The sequence below is a fragment of the Carcharhinus amblyrhynchos genome, chromosome 11 (assembly GCF_965287045.1).
Source record: "Carcharhinus amblyrhynchos chromosome 11, sCarAmb.v2.hapA, whole genome shotgun sequence".
Lineage (NCBI taxonomy): Eukaryota > Metazoa > Chordata > Chondrichthyes > Carcharhiniformes > Carcharhinidae > Carcharhinus > Carcharhinus amblyrhynchos.
In genome coordinates, this window is record NC_137334.1 from 17,108,508 (window position 1) to 17,131,225 (window position 22,718).

At 44.1% G+C, this 22,718-nt stretch overlaps 1 protein-coding gene across 1 annotated transcript in view; it reads left to right on the forward strand.

Annotated features, from left to right (window-relative positions):
- The window catches only part of agap1 (ArfGAP with GTPase domain, ankyrin repeat and PH domain 1), a 712,549-nt gene that overhangs the window by 517,441 nt on the left and 172,390 nt on the right, over nt 1-22,718 (forward strand). The window contains exon 10 of the mRNA XM_080198627.1: nt 17,299-17,403. Coding sequence (XP_080054753.1) covers nt 17,299-17,403 — 105 coding nt within the window. The remainder of the gene's footprint in view (nt 1-17,298; nt 17,404-22,718) is intronic.

The following is a 22,718-nucleotide window of genomic DNA, read 5'->3' on the forward strand; positions in this document are numbered from 1 at the left end:
TTAATTCCCTTGTCTATCAGAAATGTATCTACCCGTGACTTAAATATATTCAGCGAGGTAGCCTCCACAGCTTCAATGGGCAGAGAATTCCAGAGACTCACCACCCTTTGAGTGAAGAAGTTCCTCCTCAACTCCGATCTAAACTGTCCCCCTCCTTATTTTGAGGCTGTACCCTCTAGTTCTGCTATCCTTTCTAAGCGGGAAGAATCTTTCTACCTCTACCCTATCTATCCCCATCATTATCTTATATGTCTCTATAAGATCCCCCCTCAGCCTTCTAAACTCCAACGAGTACAGACCCAGTCTATTCAATCTTTCCTCATAGGCTAACCCCCTCATCTCCGGTATCAGCTTAGTGAACCTTCTCTGCACTCCCTCCAAGGCCAATATATCCTTCCGCAAATGCGGTGACCAAAACTGCACACAGTAATGCAGTTGCGGCCTCACCAGTGCCCTGTACAGTTGCAGCAAGACCTCCCTGCTTTTATATTCTATCCCCCTCGCTATAAAGGCCAACATTCCATTTGCCTTCTTATCACCTGCTGCACCTGCAGACTGGGTTTTTGCGATTCGTGCACAAGGACCCCCAGGTCCCTCTGCACCGTAGCATGCTGTAGCTTTTCGCCTTTTAAATAATAATCCCTCCCACTATTATTTCTAGCAAAGTGGATAACCTCACATTTGCTAACATTATACTCCATCTGCCAGATCCTCACCCACTCGCTCAGCCTATCCAGATCTCGCTGCAGACTTTCCGCACCTTCCACGCAATTTGCTTTTCCACTCATCTTCGTGTCATCAGCAAATTTCGTTACCCTACACTCAGCCCCCTCCTCCAGATCATCTATGTAAATGGTAAACAGTTGAGGCCCCAGCACCGATCCCTGCAGCACTCCACTAGTCACCAACTGCCAACCAGAATAGCACCCATTGATTCCAACTCTCTGCTTCCTATTAGACAACCAATCCTCTATCCATGCTGACACCTTACCCCCAACTCGAGCACCCTAACCTTTTGCAGCAACCTTTTGTGAGGCACCTTATCAAATGCCCTCTGGAAATCTAAAAACACCACACCCACCAGTTCCCCTCTGTCTACCGCACTAGTCACGTCCTCATAGAAATCCAGTAAATTCGTTAAACATATCTCTCATAGCTAAAAATTTTCCATTCCTGGCATTCTTGTAAAAATCTTTTTGTATCCTCTCTCGTGCAATCACATTCTTCTTATACTGCAGTGTACACAGCAGTCTAGTTGCGACCTAACTAGTGTTTTGTACAGTTCCAGCATAACTTCCCCGTGGTAGTAACTTGGCTAATAACCACATGATACCTTGGGTAATTATAGGCCGGTTAGTTTAACGTCTGTTGTAGGTAAAATGTTAGAATCCGGCATCAAGGAGGAAATAGCGAGGCATCTTGAGGGGAATTGCTTGATAGAGCAGACGCAGCACGGTTTCGTTAAGGGGAAGTCGTGTCTGACAAATTTACTGGAGTTCTATGAGGATGTGTCTAGGGCGGTGGATAGAGGAGAGCCGGTGGATGTGGTCTTTCTTGATTTTCAGAAGGCGTTTGACAAGGTACCTCACAAGAGGTTATTGCAGAAGGTATGGGGGCATGGAGTTGGGGGTAGGGTGTTAGCGTGGATAGAGGATTGGTTGTCAAATAGGAGGCAGAGAGTGGGGGTCAATGGGTGCTATTCGGATTGGCGGTTGGTGACTAGTGGAGTGCCCCAGGGGTCGGTGCTGGGGCCTCAGCTATTTACCATTTATATAGATGATCTGGAGGAGGGAACCGAGTGTATGGTGTCAAAATTTGCTGATGACACCAAGATTGGTGGAACGGCAAATTGCGCGGAGGGTGTGGAGAGTCTGCAGAAGGATCTAGATAGGCTAGGCGAATGGGCCAGGAACTGGCAAATGGAATTTAATGTTGGCAAGTGCGAGGTGGTCCACTTTGGTAGGAATAATGGTAGGAAGGACTATTACTTACATGGCGAAAAACTGCAGCATGCGACAGTACAGAGGGACCTTGGGGGTCCTTGTGCATGAGTCGCAAAAACCCAGCCCGCAGGTGCAGCAGGTGGTCAGGAATGCTAATGGGATGCTGGCCTTCATAGCGAGGGGGATTGAATATAAAAGTAGGGAGGTCTTGCTGCAGCTGTATAGGGCATTGGTGAGGCCACAGCTGGAGTACTGTGTGCAGTTTTGGTCGCTGCACTTACGCAATGATATTTTGGCCTTGGAGGGAGTGCGGAGGAGGTTTACTAGGCTGATGCCGGAGTTGAGGGGGTTGAGCTATGAGGAGAGGCTGAATAAACTAGGCTTGTACTCATTAGAGTTTAGAAGAATGAGGGGAGATCTCATTGAGACATATAAGATGATGAATGGGATGGATAGGATAGAGGTGGAGAGACTCTTCCCGTTCAGAAAGGACAGTAGGACTAGGGGGCACAGCCTCAAGATAAAGGGGGGGCAGTTTAGAACGGAGTTGAGGAGGAACTTCTTCACTCAAAGGGTGGTGAATCTCTGGAATTCTCTGCCCGTTGAGGTGGTGGAGGCTGCCTCGCTAAATATTTTTAAGACGCGGGTTGATGGGTTTTTGATAAGCGAGGGGATTAAGGGTTATGGGGAGAGGGCGGGAATGTGGAACTGAGCCACGACAGATCAGCCATGATCTTATTGAATGACGGGGCAGGCTCGAAGGGCTAGATGGCCTACTTCTGCTCCTATTTCTTATGTTCTTATGTAATAAAGGAAAGTATCCCCTCTGCCATCTTGACCAACTTGGATCTTACTATCCTGCAACCTTTAGGGATCTAACTACATCTTTCACAGTATCTTATTGTTTAATGTATATTCCCATTGTCATGTTGTCCATCCCATTAACTCGTATTACTCCAGATGGAACTTCACTTGTCATTTTCTCTGTCTCTTGACCAGCCCGTATCGCTGTGCAGTCTTCTTCACAATCATTCATTCTCCTGTTTTCATATGATGTGCAAACTTCTTAAATATTTTAAAGTTTGGATCATTGATCTATAACACACAAAGAAGGGACCCAATACAGAGCCCTGCAAAGCCCCACTAGAAACAAGCTACCATTCGCAAAAACACCGATCGACTATTATCCTTTACCTCCTGCCACTGAGCCAATATTAGATTTAATTCATCACTTTCCCTTGGATCTGATGAACTTATAATTTCTGCCACATGGAACCTTGTCAAGAGCCTTTCTAAAGTCCCTACAAACTGCATCAAATGTATTTTCCTCTTTGTTAATCAGGCATAACCCTCCTTTCATAAATCCATGCTAATTGTCCTCAAACAATCAGTATCTCTCTAAATGATGATTAATACGATCTCTCAGAAATTTTTCCGGTAATTTTTCCACCACTGAAGTTAGATTGACTGGCCTGTAATCACCGCGTTATCATTTCCTCCATTTTTTTAAACAATGGTACAACGTTAACCATCCTCCAGTCCTTTGGCATCATGCCTGTAGCCAGGGAAAATGATGGTCAGAGCTTCTTTTCAGTAGTGTTTTCCTTTAAGCTTTTTTAACTGGATAGCATGCAGTATAATTGTCAAAGTAGTATCAGTAGCAGCTCAATTTGTAACGCTCTTGTCTCTGAATTATAAGGTTCTGGGCTCAATCCCCATGCTAGGGCTTGAGCACAAAAACTAAGGCTAGTGCAGTACTGAGGGAGTGCTGCACTGTTGGAGGTGCATTAAACTGAGACCCCATCTGCCTGCTCATCTGGACGTAAAAGATCCCGTGGCCCACTTTAGAAGATATTCCAGGTGATCCAATCAATCTTTATCTATCAATCAACAAGACCAAAAACAGATTAGCTGCTCAATATTATGTTGCTGTTTTTGGGATCTTGCTGTGTGCAAATTGGCGAATGTTTTCCTAATTACAACAATTATGCAAAAAAAAGTACTTAATTGGCTGAAAAGCACTCAGATGTTCAGTGGCAATGAAAAGCACTATATAAATGCAAGTCTTTCTTGCTTTAACTCTGACTGGAAGATCCTCACTTTATTCACAACCATAACAACTTGTAATTGCGTAACATTTCTAAAACAGTAAAATATTTTCCAGCTGGATTTGATATTGAGCCACCTATGGCCATATTAGGGCAGATGACTGAAAGCCTGGTCCAAGAGGTAGGGATTAAGAAGAGCATTAAATGTTGAGGAGAGCTAAAGAGGTGGAGAGGTTGAGAAGGGAAATTCTAGCACTAAGGACTCAGCAGCTGAAAGAATGAACAGCCCTGGTGGATTCAAAGAAATCTGAAATGTTGCTGAGACCAGAATTAGAGGAGGGTTCAAGGGCTGGAAAAGATGTTGGAGGTGGGCATGGGTCAAGGCCATGGTGGCATTCAAAAAGAAGGATGTGAATTTTAAAAGTGAGGCAGCAATAGATTGGGAGCCAATGCTCACCTTTCCTTCGATCCGTGAATTCCAATTTGCGATTTATCCACTTTCTTTCAAAGTCCCAATAATTAAAGCCAGTTGTACAGGTGGGTTGCCAGACTGACGTAGTGTTTTCCTTCCTGTGCTTGCTTGTTTGCCAGTTTCAGCATCCAGTGTTGACCAGCCACAATGCTGTGTGGATAAGCTGCAGGCTGGAGTTCCTCTACTCTGCCTAGCAATATGCCCTGACCTCGATTGCACCTCACGGCAATGGTGCTTCCATTACTCTTGCCAGCCATAAGTGAAGTTGCTAAGTCAACTCCAGGGTGCTAATCTGTGGCATGATTAGAATATCCTATATGTCATGATTAATTGAGAGATGTAATCCTCTTGGGCCAGTCAGAAGTGGTGGCAAGGCTGCATTTTAGCAACTTGAACCTTCTATATATTTTTCAGAATGGTTATAAATTGGACACCCAGTGACAACCTGTTCATTACCCGGCATAAATACCACGATTCCTTTCAAATGAGTCGCATCTTGAATGGACATCAGGTGCAAAATTACATCCCTTCGAGAGCCAGTGGCAGACAAAAAAATTAATAAATTGCTCTGTAAATGGTGCAGGTACTTAAGAAAAATTGGCCAGCTAATTTACCACAGCTTGAACTAAGGGTACCTTTTGCTGGCTGCAGTCTGGAGTAATGTTGTCGGAGCCTTTATTAATTGCACTTCGCAAGCAGTGACAGTTTTGTTGCTACTGGCAACTTTCTTCATTAAACTTAAAGCCTGTGTCAAATCCCATTAGCTGAACTGTGGGTACATTACATTTGTATTCTTCACAATCTCCCAGTATGACAGTTCCAGTTGTGTGGAGACAAGGCGTGGGAGACGTGCTCTAATGTAATAAACCGTACAACCCGTTGTCGTGAGGGCCGAAGTGTGTCAATCATGCCGAGTGGTGGGCTGACAGTCAAGACACTCGCTGACAGTTTCCCTTTTTAACAATGGAGAGTAGAGTGGTTTAACGCGTTGGTTTTTATTTAAACAAGATTACTTCCCCCCCATTAGGACTTGGATCCAGCTCCAGCTCTCTAACCGCTTTGATGAGCGGGTTGTGTGATGGGCATTGCGCTGTGGGAGGAAACGAACGGGATAATGATGAGAAGGTCACCTCGGCTCTCCATTCTTTGAGAGGGGGCGCAGCTTCTGCGGATGCTAATGCACCTGACACAGCAGGTGCTCTCAATATAAAGAATGAAGCTGCTGCACCTCTGGACCGTCACTCAGCCCTTCAAAGGGCTTTACAAGAACATGATGAGATTGCCCTGCTGCTACCACTTTCCATAATAACCTTAAAAGATGAAGATTTCCAGTGCCCGGATGCCGAGAGATCTTAAAAGTGTTCATGATAACGCATTTGCAATTTGGCTTTGGCAAGTGCGCAAGTAAAGCATGTTTCCTTCTACTGGCCATCGAACAGGGAATAGATTACATCACCTGTGTGTCTCATTATGGCGTTGGCAATGAAATTTGGGAGCCGCTTTATATTCGAAGTCTATAAGATGTCAAGAGGCTGAATTACAGCAGGGTAATAACAGGGGGCTGCTGGAGGAAGAAGGATCTTTTTACAATAGAAAAGAACAATGACAGGATATACTATTTAGTTATATTACAAAGGGAATCACACTCGTTAACTCGCATGTACACGAGGAAATAGGATAGCTCTAATCTTCACGCAAATCTTTAGAAGCTTTTTATATTTGGCTGAAGTGTGGGTTAGCTGCATTTGAAATTATATAGAAAGTACTTTAATGCGACCATTTTAAGCATCTTTTTAACTTTAAAATGTTCTCATTAATACCTTGGATTAGAAGTGCATCAACAGCAATGGAATTGTTGCACAATCTGCAGCCTCATGGCCTGGCATATCCCCTTCTCAAACATTGCTATCAAGGAAGTAATGGGAATTACAATCCCATTACTAACAAGGGATCAACTCTGATTCAATGAGAGTGCAGGAGGGCATGACAGGAGCAACACCAGGCCTACCTAAAAATGAGGTGTCAACCTGGTGAAGCTACCAAACAGGACTATTTCCATGCCAAACGTCATAAACAGCAAGTGATAGACAGAGCTAAGCGATCTCACAAGCAACGGATCAGATCTAAGTTCTGCAGTCCTTCCACATCCAGTTGAGTGGTGTTGGGCAATTAAACAATTCACTGGAGGAGGTCTCCACAAATATCCCCATCCTCAACGATGGAGGACCCCAGTACATCAGTGCAAAAGATAAGGCTGAAGTGTTCACAGCAATCTTCAGCCATAAGTACCGAGTGGATGATCCATCTCGGCCTCTTCGAGTGATCCCCAGTATCTCAAATGCCTGTCTCCAGCCAATTTGATTCACTCCACATGATAGCAAGAAACAGTTGGAGGTACTGGATACTGCAAAGGCAATGATAACATTCTGGCAATAATAGTGAAGACTTGTGCTCCAGAACTTGCCACTCCCGTAGCCAAGCTCATCCAATACAATTATAACACTGGCATCTACCCAAAAATGTGGAAAATTGCCCAGGTAGGTCCTGTACACAAAAAGCAGGACAAATCCAACCCAACCAATTACCGTCCAATCAGTCTACTCTTGATCATCAGTAAAGTAATGGAAGGGGTCATCAGCAGTGCTGTCAAGCAACACCTGTCAGCAATAACCTGCTCAATGATGCCCAGTTTGGATTTCACTCCTGACCTCATTACAGCCTTGGTTCAAACATGGACAAAAGAACTGAATTCCTGAGGTGAGGTGAGAGTGACAGTCCTTGACAATAAGGCTGCATTCGACCAAGTGTGACATCAAAGAGCCCTAGGGAAACTGGAATCAATGGGTATCGGGGTAAACTCTCCACCGGTTGGAGTCATACCTGGCACATATGAAGATGGTTGTGGTTGTGAAGGTTTAGTCATCTCAGATCCAGGCCAGCTCTGCAGGAGCCCCTCAGGATAGTATCCTAGGCTCAACAATCTTCAGCTGCTTCATCAATGAGGTTCTCTCTTTCATAAAGTTAGAAGTGGGGATGTTCGCCAATGATTGCTCCATGTTCAGCACCATTCGCGACTATCTCAGATACCGAAGCAGTCTATGTTCAAATGCAACAAGATCTGTACAATATCCAGGCTTGGGCTGAGAAGTGGCAAGTAACATTTGTGTCACATAAATGCCAGGCAATGACCATCACCAATAAGAGACGTTCTAACCACTGCCCCTTGACATTCAATGGTGTGGCCATCACTAAATCCCCACTGTCAACATCCTTTCAGTTACCATTGACCAGAAACTCAGCTGGACTCACCACAACACATTGGTTACAAGAGCAGGTCTGAGACTAGGAATACTGTGGCAAGTAACTCACCTCCTAACTCCCCAGAGCCAATACACCATCGCAAGTCAGGAGTATGATGGAATAGACCCCACTTGCCTGGATGGGTGCAGCTCCAACAACACCCAAGGACAAAACAGCCCTGCTTGATTGGCACCACATTTACAAACATTCAATCCCTTCATCACCGATGCTCAGTAGCAGCAGTGTGTCCTATCTACAAGATGCACTGCAGCAATTCACCAAAGGTCCTTAGACAGCACCTTCCAAACTAACGACCACTACCATCTAGGAGGACAAGGGCAGCAGATGAATGGGAAGACTATCACCTGCAAGTTCCACTCCAAGCCACTCATCATCCTGTCTTGGAAATATACCGCTATTCCTTCGCAGTTGCCGGGTCAAAATCCTGGAATTCCCTCCCTACCAGCATTGTGGGTCAACCCACAGCACATGGACGGCAGCGATTAAAGAAGGCAGCTCACCACCGCCTTCTTAAGGGCAACTAGGGACAGGCAATAAATGCTGGCTAGCCAGTGACACCCATGTCCCACAAATTAATTTAAAAAAAAGGTGCATCTGAGCATGTCACAGATTGCTGGAATAGTCTCTAAATATCAGATAGAACAGTCTTGTAGTCCAAACAAGTGATCAAGCAGATTCTGTGTCAGCAAGGTAATTAAGGTTCTTGTTTCTTATTCTAGTATTGATTGCACTGGAGCACTCTTATAGTCTTAATACTGCACCAACTGGGTGGTATTTAATGAAGACAAGGGAGGTTTCATAAGCCAGGAGAGCTGGTCAGAGCCCGAGTCAACTGTTTTAAGGAAGTTGAATTATGTACGACTCAAACACTGAACTGGACTGTGGCAAGCCTTCCCTGGGATAATGGACTCTTGGGGAAGAAACCCCGCTGGTTGAGAGCAGCCAGCCTCTGACTGGCTGGCAACTCTACTGACCATGTCACCACTGGGGAGGTGTCGGCTGCTGGCATTAGTAAACCCACCTGAAACCCAGGATCGTTGCTGGATCCCAGGTCACAAGTGAATGACATGGGGGAGTGGAGATTGCAGCAAGGATTTTAGGGGTGGCTCCCAAAGGGCTTCTTCCTCCCAATGCCACCTTCCTTGAGCCTGCAAGTAGCCCTGCAAGGTGACTTCCCCACATTTGCTGGCATATTACGAGTGACAGCAGGCTGAGTCTCTTAAAGTGCCCAATCAAGGGCCTCAGTTGGCAGTGGGATGGAAAAGCTTTCCATGGTCCTTACCGCCACAGAGTAACTGGGGCAGAGGAGGGAAGGCGATGGGGTGCCCTGCCCACCCTCCCATCCACCCAATGCCCCCTGCCATCAAACTTGTCACAGTGGAAGTCATTAAATTCTGCCCACAGGATGGGGAAATAACCTAACCTAACCTAAAGTAACTTTGCAGCATGGTGCTTCCTGTCAGCCGGGGAACACAATATTTGCCGCCTTCAAATCTAAAGTGTGGCCCACAACAATGAAAGTCGTAGGTTACTCACTAAAGTATTCATGACACAGAGAGAAAAAAAACACTGTTACAGAAAGACTTGCGCTTCTATAGCGCAACCATGGGCCATCCTAAAGAGTTTGACAGCCACTGAAGTCCTTTTGAAGTTTAGTCACTATCGTATTGTAATGAAGATGGTCAGTGACAGCGCGGAGTCACTGAGCAGAAACTGATAGCCAAGTTCTGCACACTTGAGGATGGCCTTAACCGGGATCTTGGGTTCATGTCACACTATCTGTAACCCCCATGACTTGCCTGAACTTGCAATACCTCACTTACTGTCCAGTCTGGAGACAACACACATCTCTTTAACCTATGCTTAATGCTATCTCCACTCACATTGTCTGCACCTTTAAGACTTGATTAGCTGTAAAGACTCGCATTCTAATCAGTATTCTGTAAACTGGGTGTGCTTTTATACGCCCTGTTTGTGATCAGAACTCCCCACTCACCTGACGAAAGAACAGCGTTCCAAAAGCTAGTGGCGTTTATTACCAAATAAACCTGTTGGATTTTAACCTGGTGTGAGACTTCTTATTGTAATGAAATGAACACAGCTTTCAATATACACTCAACAAGCTTCCACAAAACAGCATCACGATTACTGGTTTGAGGGGTGAATGTTGGCCAGGACAACAGGAGAACTTCCCTACTCTTCTGTACAATAATCCTATAGAGATGGCACTCTGCAAATAGCAGAGTTGCACGCCAAAACCTGGACTGTTTTGCGGAATTGCATTCCCTTGCAGCTAAATGAGCAAACCCTGCAACCCAGCAGCTCTGGTGAAGTATGAAGGCACTGAGCTGTCAGGAAGAGTTGGTCCTTTCACAGGGACCACACAATAACATGCAGACATATTCCATTTGCAAAATGCTCAGTGGGTTTGCGGGGACAAGCGCACATTGGAACCTGGACCCTTCTGGTCCCCAAGAAATAATGTGAGGGACCGGAAAGGACTGAGAAAAGCAACCAGTAGGTAAAATAATAAAAACGGATATGCAACATTGCATAAAATGAGACCCATCTCAGAGAGAAAACCAATAATAGCTCCTTTCTTACAAATGACAAAGCACTCTAGCAAGTCTTTCATCTGAATCCTTTAATGGAGTCGCTGCCTTTATTATTTCCTCTTAGGTAAATGTTTAATATTATTGTGGCATCTTACATGGAAACCCACTGTTGACTAGCTCAGGGGTGTTGAAAGGGAAGCGATGGGGATTTAATTGACGGGCACAGCTTCTTGCCTTCTAAAATTTGATACAGCTCCCCAGGAGCAGCCTGAATACCACCTCATGTGCAAATGACAGTCCCAGGGGAGAGTTTCACTTGACTCATCATTAGTTGTTTGCACTGTTGCAGTAATGATCAGGAGGATTTAACCTGATAGTGTGAGTTACTGCCCTTTGGCACCCTAATGCTTCAGCCTCACTGACTGATTGGCTCAGTTAGCACAAATCACTAGTGGCAAGCACAATCAATGAATCTTTGTTGGTAAATAATTGCTATTGAGCAGAGTTTTAATATAAATTTATGAGCAGTGTTTTATCATTGCTGGTGGGTAAAGTGTAATGCTGAGTGATAGATTTTCAGATGTTGGTTACATTTGTTATATATACAAGGTTTTAATACAAAGTGTTTCCTGCATTATTTAAGTACTGTAGACTTAACAGTTCAGCCCCTTCACCTTTCCCACACAGGCGCAGTAACACGAATTGAAAGATTTAGAAATTAACTGAGGAATATGCTTTCAACCTGTCTCATTTAAAAAAATTATTTTATGGGACGTGGCCATAGCTGGCTGGGCAAGCATTTATTGCCCATCCCTAATTGCTCCTTGCGAAGATGGTGATGAGCTGCTTTCTTGAACCACTGCAATCCATGTGGCGTAGGTAGACCCACATTGCTGTTAGGGAGTTCCAGGAATTTGATCCAGCGACAGTGAAGGAAAGGTGATTATACTTCCAAGTTTCAGGCTTATTATGACTCTTCAAAATTCCAAAGTCTGACTCTCGCTCCATTGATACTGTCAGACCTGCTGAATTTTCCCAGCACTTGCTGTTTATATTCCAATTGTTCATGCCTTCCAAGCCATGACTTATCAGCTTTCCCTTTATGTTGGGAAAAGATGATAAATTTAAAAAGATTCCAACAATCTGTTTTTGGCACTGCTTCCTTACCATTTTCTTTATCTCTTTTGCACTCTTGTTATTTTGCCTTGCACCAGTTCTGGGCTCAATCCTGTGACTATCGAGTTTGAACCTCAGTTCTGGATTGAATCATAGAATACCTTCAGTACAGAAGAGGGCCATTCAGACCATTTTGTGTATGCTCTGACTCTCCAGTAGAGCATTTTATCCAGACCTTATTCCCAAATCCTCAAGTGTTTACCCTGATAATCCTGGGACATTGAGGGGCAATTTCTAGCATGGCCAATCCACCTAACTAGCACCTCTTTGGACATAGGGGGCAATTTGGCATGGTCAATGCACCTAACCTGCACATCTTTGGATTGTGGGAGGAAACTGGAGCATCTGGAGAAAACCCATGCAGACACAGAGAGAACATGCAGACTCCACACAGACAGTGCTGGGAATTGAACCCAGGTCCCTGGTGCTGTGAGATAGCAGTGCTAAACAATGTGCCACTGTGCTGCCTTTCATGCCATGCCGCTACTATGTCAGCCCTCATGAACTGATCACTCGAGCTTGGATTTTCCACGAGTGCCTGCAAACCACAGCATATTGCCTTTCTGCCAGCTTGAGCCATTGGGGAGCTCAGGCTTTGTTTAGACATGAGTTCTTCCTGTATCCCAAATGCTCTGCCCTTTGTGCTAATTTGCTTTTGGCTGGGCAGGATCTGTATTAATCACGCTGTGGCACACGATTGACCCCTGCAACCCTCGGGCAGAATTCATGGATTTGGGAACTGTTGAGAAGCATGCTCCCTCAGGACAGGTAGGCAAGATAGCCATCAGGTTACACAAGGCAAAGCATAGCTATATACGTCCTCTGATAAAAACCTATGGGATGGCCTTAATAGAGGAGATCTGTAGGCTGATTCTTTGAAGTGTGCCTGCACCTTAGTGATAAGGATCAGCTTATCTATTCCACCATTCCTGCTAGTGCTCCTGGAGAAACCATTTCCATCGGCCTTGTAGAAAGGGTGACATGAGGTTCATTCAAAGGTATTTATTCTCACATAACAAACTTGTTTATGCTTACACTGGTGAAGAGGTTACTACAGGCAACATCCATCATTTTGAAGCAGTGGCATGTCTATTTTGTCATTATTTACTAGGTGTGCTGCTACTTTAAAGACTCTTTTAAATGTAGTCAGACTTAGTTTGCTGCTGCAGGGCTGTGAAATAATGTGTTACAAGAACTACATGTAGTAAATTTTTAAAAAGCCTCATGTAAATTTTTGCCACTTGTCTTTGACAACCACCAGGACAGACTTGCTTGCTTTTTTCTCTTTGTCTCTCTCTCTCAGGTGGCACAGTGGTTAGCACTGCTGTCTCACAGCGCCAGGGACTCAGGTTCGATTCTTGGCTCAGGTCACTGTGTGGAGTCTGCATGTTCTCCCCATGTCTGTGTGGGTTTCCTCCCACAGTCCAAAAGATGTGCTGGTTAGGTGCATTGGCCATGCTAAATTCTCCCTCAATGTACCTGAACAGGCGCCGGAGCATGGCGACTAGGGCATTTTCATAGTAACTTTGTTGCAGTGTTAATGTATAAACTTTAAAAACTCTCTCCTCTACCTCTCTCTACTACAAAGCAAATTGCTGTAGATACTGGGAATCTGAAATAAAAAACAAAAATGCTGGAAATTCTCAGTGGGTCAGGCAGTGTCTGTGGAGTAATCAAGCAAGTTCATGTTTCAAATTTATGTAAAAAATTAGAAATACAGTAGGTCATGAAAGGGGAGAGGATGGGAAGATCTGTGATCAGGTGACGGGTAAGAGAGATTAAATCATTTGTTGCCAGTACCGTACATGCACAGTTCTAGTGTTTTACTCGGTGATATCACTGTGAGCGATGGAATAGGCAGCAGTCAGGGGCAGAGATGCTTATCAAACAGCTATTGATTATTGGTGGTACGGTGGCACAGTGGTTAGTGCTGCTGCCTCACAATGCCATGGGCACGGGTTCAATTCTGGCCTTGAGAATTCTATACATACAGTGAAAACTGTATGTATAGAATTTGCACATTCTCACCATGTCTGCTTGGGTTTCCTCCAGGTGCTCCATTTTCCTCCCAATGTCCAAAGATATGCAGGTTAGGTGGATCGGTCATGCTAATTTGCCCATTAGTGTCCAAAGATATGCAGGGTAGGTGGATTGGCCATGATATAAATGCACGGGGTTATAGGGCCTGGGCAAGATGTTCCTTTGGCAAGTTGGTGCAGACCCAATGGGCCAAATGTCTTCATTCTGCACTGTTGCGATTCTGTGGTTCTATGGATCATTTCCCATGAAATTTGAAAGACGTTTTAAGCACTGCAAATGCTGTAAGAAAACACCAGAAAAAAGCCTATCTCCAAACCTGTAAAATAAAAACAACTCATCTTGCATCGAACAACATGTGCTCCACAACTCCCCAAACAGGAGAAGCCCCCTGAAGGATACAGTGGGTTGTTGTCCCTGACACTGGTTCAGTGGATTGACCCTCTCACAATTTCACCCTAGGCCTGAGGTGATAACAACGTTGCCCTCACTCAGCAGCCACCGCACAGCTACAACTACATGTGCTCCATTTAGTCCTGCACCTACAACTCTAATAAGCTTTCACATCTCACCCTACCCCTCAAATTGACAGAACGAAAAAGCTTTCTGTCAGGCTGGGCATAGCAGAGTAACTTCATTGGTTTTCTGCGTGTGCACAGACTAGCACGTATGCATAGATAAGTATTGGTGGTCATCTTGCATGGACATCTTGTGTTGGCAGAAGATGCAATGTAAATCAAGGTTTTTTTCTGCAAAATCACAGAAGTGGGTAATGAGACAAGAATCAAAAGACGTGCCCAGAAGAGGTTCAAAGGTAATGATAGCTACCATGGTGAGGAAACATTGAGGCCCAGTGGAACATTCCATGGTTGATATGCACTCACTGTCTAGGATCAACCATGGAAAATGGCCACTTGGATGAAGTATAAAAGTGCTATCTATGGACTATACCCCTAAGATTGGAGACTGTCTTAAAGAGAGGAGAATTCATTCCTTTTAAAGGTGGTTTGCTGCTGATCAGGGTGAAGCAACTGTATAACAGAACACTTTTGCTTTGACACCCCAGAGTCTGCATTGACCAGCATGCTAGGATCAGAACAAAAAATACTAGAAATACTTGGTAGGTCAGATGGCCTCTCGGGAGAGAGAAACAGTGTCAACATTCCTGACTGATGACCTTTCAGCTGAGACCTGGATTAAATTGTTTGTAGCTATTGTTTGTAGAACTCTAGGACAGGAGACCATTGTGGATTTGAACCCAGGTTCCAAGGGTGTCAGACCTTCAAAATTGAGGCGCTCAGAAATTGGCTGTGTTGTTTTTGCAAATGACTCACCACGTGAATTTTGTGAAGACATGCAGGGATCTGTGACAGAGCTAGGTTTGAAGTGATTGGAAGGGAATGTGCAGAGGAACTTGGATACAGCCATTGCACGCAATAAAATACTGTGTCAGCTCCACAGATCTAGAGCCCTCCTTTGTGGTGCCACATAACAAAAAGCAGCAGGAAATTCCTTATCCCAAGAATAACTACAAATTATTCAGGAAGAAATGTTATGGAAATGGTTGGAGCTTTTAAGGTTTCTACATCTGGTATGACCTGACACTGTAATAAGCGTGTGTGAGATCAGATCTCTACTGCATCATCCATTCAGAAGCGGGCAGCATTCTCTTTTCCTCCCACTTATTTTCATGTAAAATTCGATCAAATTTTCAAGGTAATAATACAATAAATGTTCAAATTCATTAAAATCAATGTTTCAAGCCAAAAAGGAAAAGAGAACCAAGGGACATGTAAATAGATTGACAGAGTTATTTTATAGTCTTGTATATCACACACTAAGACACATTTAATAAATGCTCTAAGGATTTTGCTTTCGATACAATGTCAGATATAGAGGGTTTAAAAAATGTCACTTGCATATTGAGCTGGAATGGTTGAGAATCTGGTGGATTGTATTGCAGATATGGTGTACTTTGATTTTTTTACAAGCACAGTGGGACCTCCTCTATACTAGGAGATCAAATGCAAACTGGGTGACCGCTTTGCAGAACATCTCCCCCTGCAAGCATGATCCTCTTGCCTGTAAGTTCAATTCTCCACCTTGCTCCCATTCTGATCTTTTTGTCCTTGACCTGCTGCTGAGCATGACGCAAACTTGAGGAACAAACAGCACCTCATCATTTGAGTGGGTACTTTTCAGCTTTCTGCATTCATAGAAGAGTCATAGAATCCCTGCAGCACAGAAGGAGGCCATTCAGCCTGTACTGACCACAATCCCACCAAGGCCCTTTTCCTGTAACCCTCATTTATGCTGTTAATCCCCCTGATACTAGGACCAATTTAGCATCACCAGTCCACCTAACCTGCACACCTTTGGACTGTGGGAGGAAACCAAAGGATCTGGAGAAAACCTATGCAGACATGGGGAGAACGTGCAAACTCCACACTGACAGTGACCCGAAGCTGGAATTGAACCTGGGCCCCTGGTGCTGTGAGGCAGCAGAGCTAACCACTGTGCCTCCTAAACATTTGGTCAATGAAGAGCCAAACAACAATTTCCCATCCAGTCACCTGTCAACTATCCTTTTTTTTCCAAAGAATCCCTAGTTCAAAAGGAGGCCATTTGGCCCACCGAGCTTGCACCAACAACAATCCCACCCAGGTCCTATCCCTGGGACACCATATATCTATCTTTCTAATCCCCCTGGCAGTAAGGCCAATTTAGCATGGTCAGTCCACCTAACCTGCACATCTTTGGACAATGGAAGGAAATTGGAGCACCTGGAGGAAACCCATGGAGACACAGGGAGAACTTGCAGACTCTGCACAGACAGTAACCCTAGTCGGAAATCGAACCCGGGTCCCTAGCACTGTGAGGCAGCAGTGCTAATCACTGTGCCACCGTGCCGCCAAATTCACCAAATTTTATACATAAACTGTACCTCCATTTTGTTTTCTTTTGCTTTGCTGTTTTTTTCTCCCGTTGATTGTCCCTCCCTCTAGTGCTCTTTAACTTCAGGGGACAGCTATTCACGATCCTGCCATTAACACCACCTCTCGACCTGTATCTTGTTTCTATTGCCACGATTTTCCAGTCCCATGGAGGGCATAATCAGAAAATCCAGGCCTGTACTTGTCAAATTGCCAATCCTTTTATTTAATCTTTCCTGTCCTCCACCCTATCATAGACCTTTTGTTTTGTTCTTCCTCCCACCACCCACCCCTTTCATTGCTCATAACCCAGCTTTCCCCACTTCTGATAAAAGGTTACTGACCTTTAACTCAGTTTCTCTCTCCACAGGTGCAGCCTGATCTTCAGAATATTTCCAGCATTTCCCTTTTGTTTTATTTCTGACTTCCAGCATCTGCAGTATTTTGCTTTTGTAATTTATTTTTATATGATTTGTATTTATCTCATCCTGGAGAAGCTCATACTCTGAAAATCCAGCTAATGGATAAAGAGATGGACAAGGTTTCAGCCACTGAAATAGGTACTGGCCATTCTGTTGGATGCTGGCACTGTTTCTCTAAGAATGGGCAAATAATGTTGAGGCGATGCATTCAGGCTTTTGACTTAAAGGCCCTAAAAATGTGGATCCAAAAACAGTGGGATTGCAGGAGGTCCTGCAATGTACAGCCGCAAAATGGAGCCAATGAAACCACTCAGTGTTGCAGTCGACTTTTTTAACATGCAAGTTTGCCTAAGCACCCATCAACCTGTTATGTTCTTTTCACCCCCCACAGGGTATGCTACTTAAGAGGAGTGGGAAGTCACTGAACAAAGAATGGAAGAAGAAGTACGTAACACTGTGTGACAATGGGCTCTTGACCTATCATCCAAGTTTGCATGTAAGTGTGCAATTTCATCCAACTCTTCTCAAACTCTGGGCTAGTCACTTTCACAGTCAGCTGGGAGGCGCTGTTGTTCCTAGAATTGAATTGGTGGAAATACCCTTAAATTCACTCAGCTGGTTTATAACTTTGGGTTTCAATATTATGGCATTTTAAGATGTTGCTTAAAATTACTCTATAACTTTTGAAACTACATCGAACATATAGCGCAGAGAAACACTATTCTGGTCTATACCAGTCTGAATGCTGCACACAAACTTCCTCCTGTTCTACTTAATCTCAATCTACCAATGTGTTTCTCTTCTTCATTCTCCTTTATTAATCTCACTCTATGAGCATAATCTTCTCCCTTATGGTTTTATTGACCGTCCCGTTAAATGCAGCATGATTCTGCTGTCACTTTCATAGAATCCCTACAGGAGGCTATTTGGCCCATTGAGTGCATACCGACCACAATCCCATCCAGGCCTTATTCCCATAACCCTCATTTACCCTGCTAATCTCCCTCACATTAGGGTCAATTTATCGTGGCCAATCAACCTAACCCGCGCATCTTTGGACTGTGGGAGGAAACCGGAGCACCCAGAGGAAACCTGTACAGACATGGGGAGAAAGTGCAAACTCCACACAGTCCGTGACCCGGGTCCCTGGCACTGTGAGGCACCAGTGCTAACCATTGTGCCACCCTGCTGCTTTGATGGACAAGTCTTCAGTAATTAAAAACACTCTATAGTATAGATTGATGCTTTGTTGTGTGTGTGATGTTCGGCCAAGTCTCTATTTGCATAACAGATTGCAAACACTGTATATGAATTCAGTGTTAGATGGAGGCATCGTCTATGCATCACACTCCCTTATCCTGAAGGCATATGACTCTGTTTTCCTTGAATGTCGGTATACTTGATGACAGACTTTTGCATTTGGATTTGTCCAAGGTTGATTTTTTTTTTCTCCCTGTGTATTGGGATCCAGATGTGAGATTAGCTTGCAGATTGTTTTGATATCTAAGTTTGGGACATCTTATGGTGTGGGTTCCCGTGTTCAGCCGGCAGTAGCGTATTGCTTTGGTTTGTGGGAATCCTCCATGTGAACCACACGATCGACCCAGTAAAGCTGAGCTCTGATAACCAAGCTCTAAATGTCAGGTAAGCAGCACTTTGCAAGTACGTCAGCGTTGGGGAGTTTGTCCTGCCACTTGATGTTGCAAATAGATCTCAGAGAGTAAAGATGGAATGTTGCTAGTCACCTTCTGATATAGATAGGTCAGCCAGGCCCAGTACCCATAAAGAAATGATGCAAGATCCACCATCTGGTAGACTACTCCTTGTGACACTGAGTCTTGCATTATCACCACAATTTGGGAGAAGATGAAATGCATTATTGATTTATTTGTGTTCATCTTGCATTTATGCTTTCCCACAACAATATGAATCCTTCAATATTCTTTGAGATCAAAACTAACGCCTTCCAGGAATGTATGGCTGTGTAATCTTGTTCTATGAAAGATGTCTGGAGCATGTTTCAAAGTTGTAGTTTTGGGTGTGATCTGAGCTTACTCCTGCACTCACTGGTACATTGCCACTCATTCTGTGTATACCAGTTGCTTATGGGCTATTAACCTATGGAGTCTCTCCCAAAATCCAGTTTAATCTTCAAGTGTCCACACCACATGCATTTCCTATTTGGAGCTCCTCTCTATACCAGTCAGAAACCCTCAACAACTCTGAGGTCGAGAGCTTCCTGGATAGCATGCTTATAGATGTGGTCATCCTGCAGCTTAAGAGTATGCAGGGAGAGAGGGAATAACCAATTACAAGACAATTTGAAAGGTCAAGGCAAGAGTAGGAGACCCCTGAGTACCTCTCAGTCTTTGAAGTTCTGAATACTGGTCAAAGTAATGGTTCATTTGGGGAATGCAGCCAGAGTTAAGCTCATAGCACAACAGCTGCACAGGGAAGCACGAAGAAGACTGGAAGAACAATAACGATGCGAGATTAAATGGTTAGGAAAGTGGACAGACATTTATTTGGTCACAGACTTGAATCCAGGAGGGTTTGTTGTCTCATTGATGCCAGGTTCAAGGCTGTTACTAAACAACTGCAGAGCTCCCTGAGGGAGGGAGAGTGAGCAGACAACAATCATGGTCTACATTGGAACCACCAACACAAGTAGAAATTGGGATGTGATCCTGCTGTCAGAATTTAGGGAGTAGGTAGGAAATTGTCAAGCAGGATCTCAAAAGTAGTTATCTCTGGATCTTCTGTCAAAGGCAGAATCTATTTGACTAGAGCCAAAAAAGATCCACCTATACTGCCCAGTGGAGCTTATTGGCGACCAACTGGCAGAAAATATTTAGTAGAACAAATTTGCAAGGAAATTGCAAAGAGGTGTAAAAATTGCAGAGTGGTTGTAATGGGGGACTTTAATTATTTGAATATGGACACAGTAAATGGGAGTGTAAAGGGCACAGAGGAGCAAAAGTTCCTAGAGTTGGGAGAATTTTCTACAGCATCATGTTTCCAATCCAACAAGGATTGAAGCACTGCCTGCCCTGATTCTTGGGTCTGAAGTGAGCCAAGTCTATCAAGTGTCAGTCAGGAAACATTGATCATTCTATGGTTGGCTTTGGAAAGGACGAAGTACAATCAAGAAAAATTAACTGAAGGGAAGCCAACTGCAATGGGGTAAGAACAGGTCTGATCCAGATCAATTGGAATCAAAGATTGGCAGACAAAACTGTACCTGAACAATAGGATTCCTTTAAAGAAGTGATAATTGGGACATAGTCAAGATATATTCCCATGAAGAGGAAAGGTAGGGCAAGCAAATCCCTGGATGACAAAAGAGATAGACCTTAAGATGAAGAAAAGGTATCCTTATGGCAGATGTCAGGTGGATGGATAATACAACGGAGAACCAAGCTGAAAACAGAGGGGAATTGGTACAACAAAGAAGAGAAGCAATGAGACAGTATGAGAGGAGACTGGCAGCCAACATAAAAGAGAATTTCAAAGTTGTCTTTAATATATAATTAATGACAGTGTATAAGGGAGAGTGAGGCCGATCAGAGATCAGAAAGGGGATTTACGTCGAGGCCGTGGGCATGGCTGAAGTCAGTGAATAATTTGCATCTGTCTTTACCAAGGAAGAAAAGGTTTGTACATCATGGTGAAAGAGGCAGGTACTTGAATGGTTTAAAATTGATACGGAGGTGGTATTGGATAAGGTGCCTTTACAGCAGAACTGGATGAAATGCATCCAAGGATACAAAGAGAAGTGAGAGTGAAAATTGCAAAGACCATAATTTTCCAAAATTCTTTATACTCGGGTGATGCCAGAGGGTGGGAGAATTCACAGCCTTGAAAGTTTGTAGTGGAGTTCCACAGGGGTCCTGTTAAGCCCCTTTGTTCTTCCTGATATACATTAATGACCTAGATCTTGAAGTACAGGATGCAATTTCAAAATTTGCAGATGACGTGAAACTTTGGAAGCATTATAATCTGAGGATAGTGTGGAACCTCAAAAAGACATAGACAAATTGGTGGAATGGGCAGATGAGGAGGCAGATGAAATGTAATGATAAGTGTGAATTGATTAATTTTGATCGATCAAACACAAAGAGAATAAAATAAACCTACCTGTGGAAAAAATGTAAAAAATTCTAGAAGGGTTGTAGCAGCAGAGGTGTTGGCTGTATATGTGCATAAATCATTGAAGGTGGTAGGACAGGTTGAGAGAGCGGTTAATTAAACATACAGAACCCTGGGCTTCAATAGTAAAGGCATTGATGCAGAAAAGATTCATGAAAGTAGATCCAGGGATGAGAGACGTCTGTTATGTCGATAGATTTGAGAAGTTGGGATAATTCTTCTTGGAGAAGGAAAGGTTATGGGGAGATTTGATAGAGGTGTTCAAAATCATGAGGGTCTGGACAGAGAGGGAAAAACTGTTCCCATTGGTGGAAGGAAAGAGAGAGAGCACAGATTTAAGCTAATTGGCAAAAGAAGCAAAGACATGAGAAATTTTTGCACATCGAGTGGCTAGGAGTAGTGACTGAGTGTGGTGGAGGCAGGTTCAACTGAGCCTTTCGAAAGGGAATTGGATTATAACCTGAAAAGGAAGAATGTGCAGGACTACAGGGAGAAAGGCGGGGGAATGGCACAAAGCGAATTACTCCTCAGAGGGCCAGCCTAGACATTGAAGGCTGAATGGTCTCCTTCTCTGCTGTAACCATTCTATGATTTGTCTATTTTAATGAGATTGCAGCAGCACCAGCCCTGTTCCTCTGTTGACTCACTTAGCACACGCAGGGAAAGCTGATGCTGGCATCAGAGATTTGAGTTACAAAGGAAGAAAAAGGGGGTGAGATTTTACCAGCTGTCGAGCTGTTGGGCTAGATGGCAGTGTGGGAGCTGCTAAAATGCCAGGCTTGCCAATGCAGTCCAGCTGCTGAACCATTTGATCAGCAGCGGGAGAGGCAGCCGCAGCTCAGCTGTCCACTGATTGGAGGCAGGCGGCCAATTAGAATAATTAAAGTTTTAAAGTTTATTTATTAGTTGTCACAAGTAAGCTTACATTAACACTGCAGTGAAGTTACTGTGAAAATCTCCTATTTGCCACACTCCGGCACCTGTTCGGGTACACTGAGGGTGAATTTAGCTTGGCCAATGCACCCTAACCAGTACGTCTTACAGACTTGTGGGAGGAAACCGGAAGATTTTGTCAGCCCCCCCTACCCCCTCTCCATCCACAGAGCTGCCAACATATGTGGAGTTAATCTGCAGGGCCATTGTAGCCAAAGCTGGTCCAGTACAGCTCTTGCATCTACCTGCGGAAAATTGCCCAGTATGTACTATATATAAGGAACAGGACAATTACTGCCCCGCCCATCTGCACCCGGTCATCAGAAAAGTGATGAAAAGGGTCATCAACAGTATTATCAAGCAGCACCTACTCAGCAATAACCTGCTCATAGACACAGTTTGGGTTCTGCCAAGATCACTCAGCTCTTGACCTCTTTACAGACTTGGTTTAAAAACAGACGAAAGAGCTGAAATTCAGAAGTAAGGTGAGAGTGACTGTCCTTGACATCAAGGCAGCAGTTGACGAGTATGGCATCAAGGAACCTTAGCAAAGCTGGATTTGATTGGAGAAAACTGGTTGGAGTCATACCTCACATAAAGGAAGATGGCTGTAATGGTTGGAGGTCAATCATTTGAGCTCCAGGACATCATTGCAGGACTTCATCAGGGTAGTGTCCTAGGCCCAACCAACTTCAAATGCTTCGTTGATGACTTTATTGCAACGGTTTG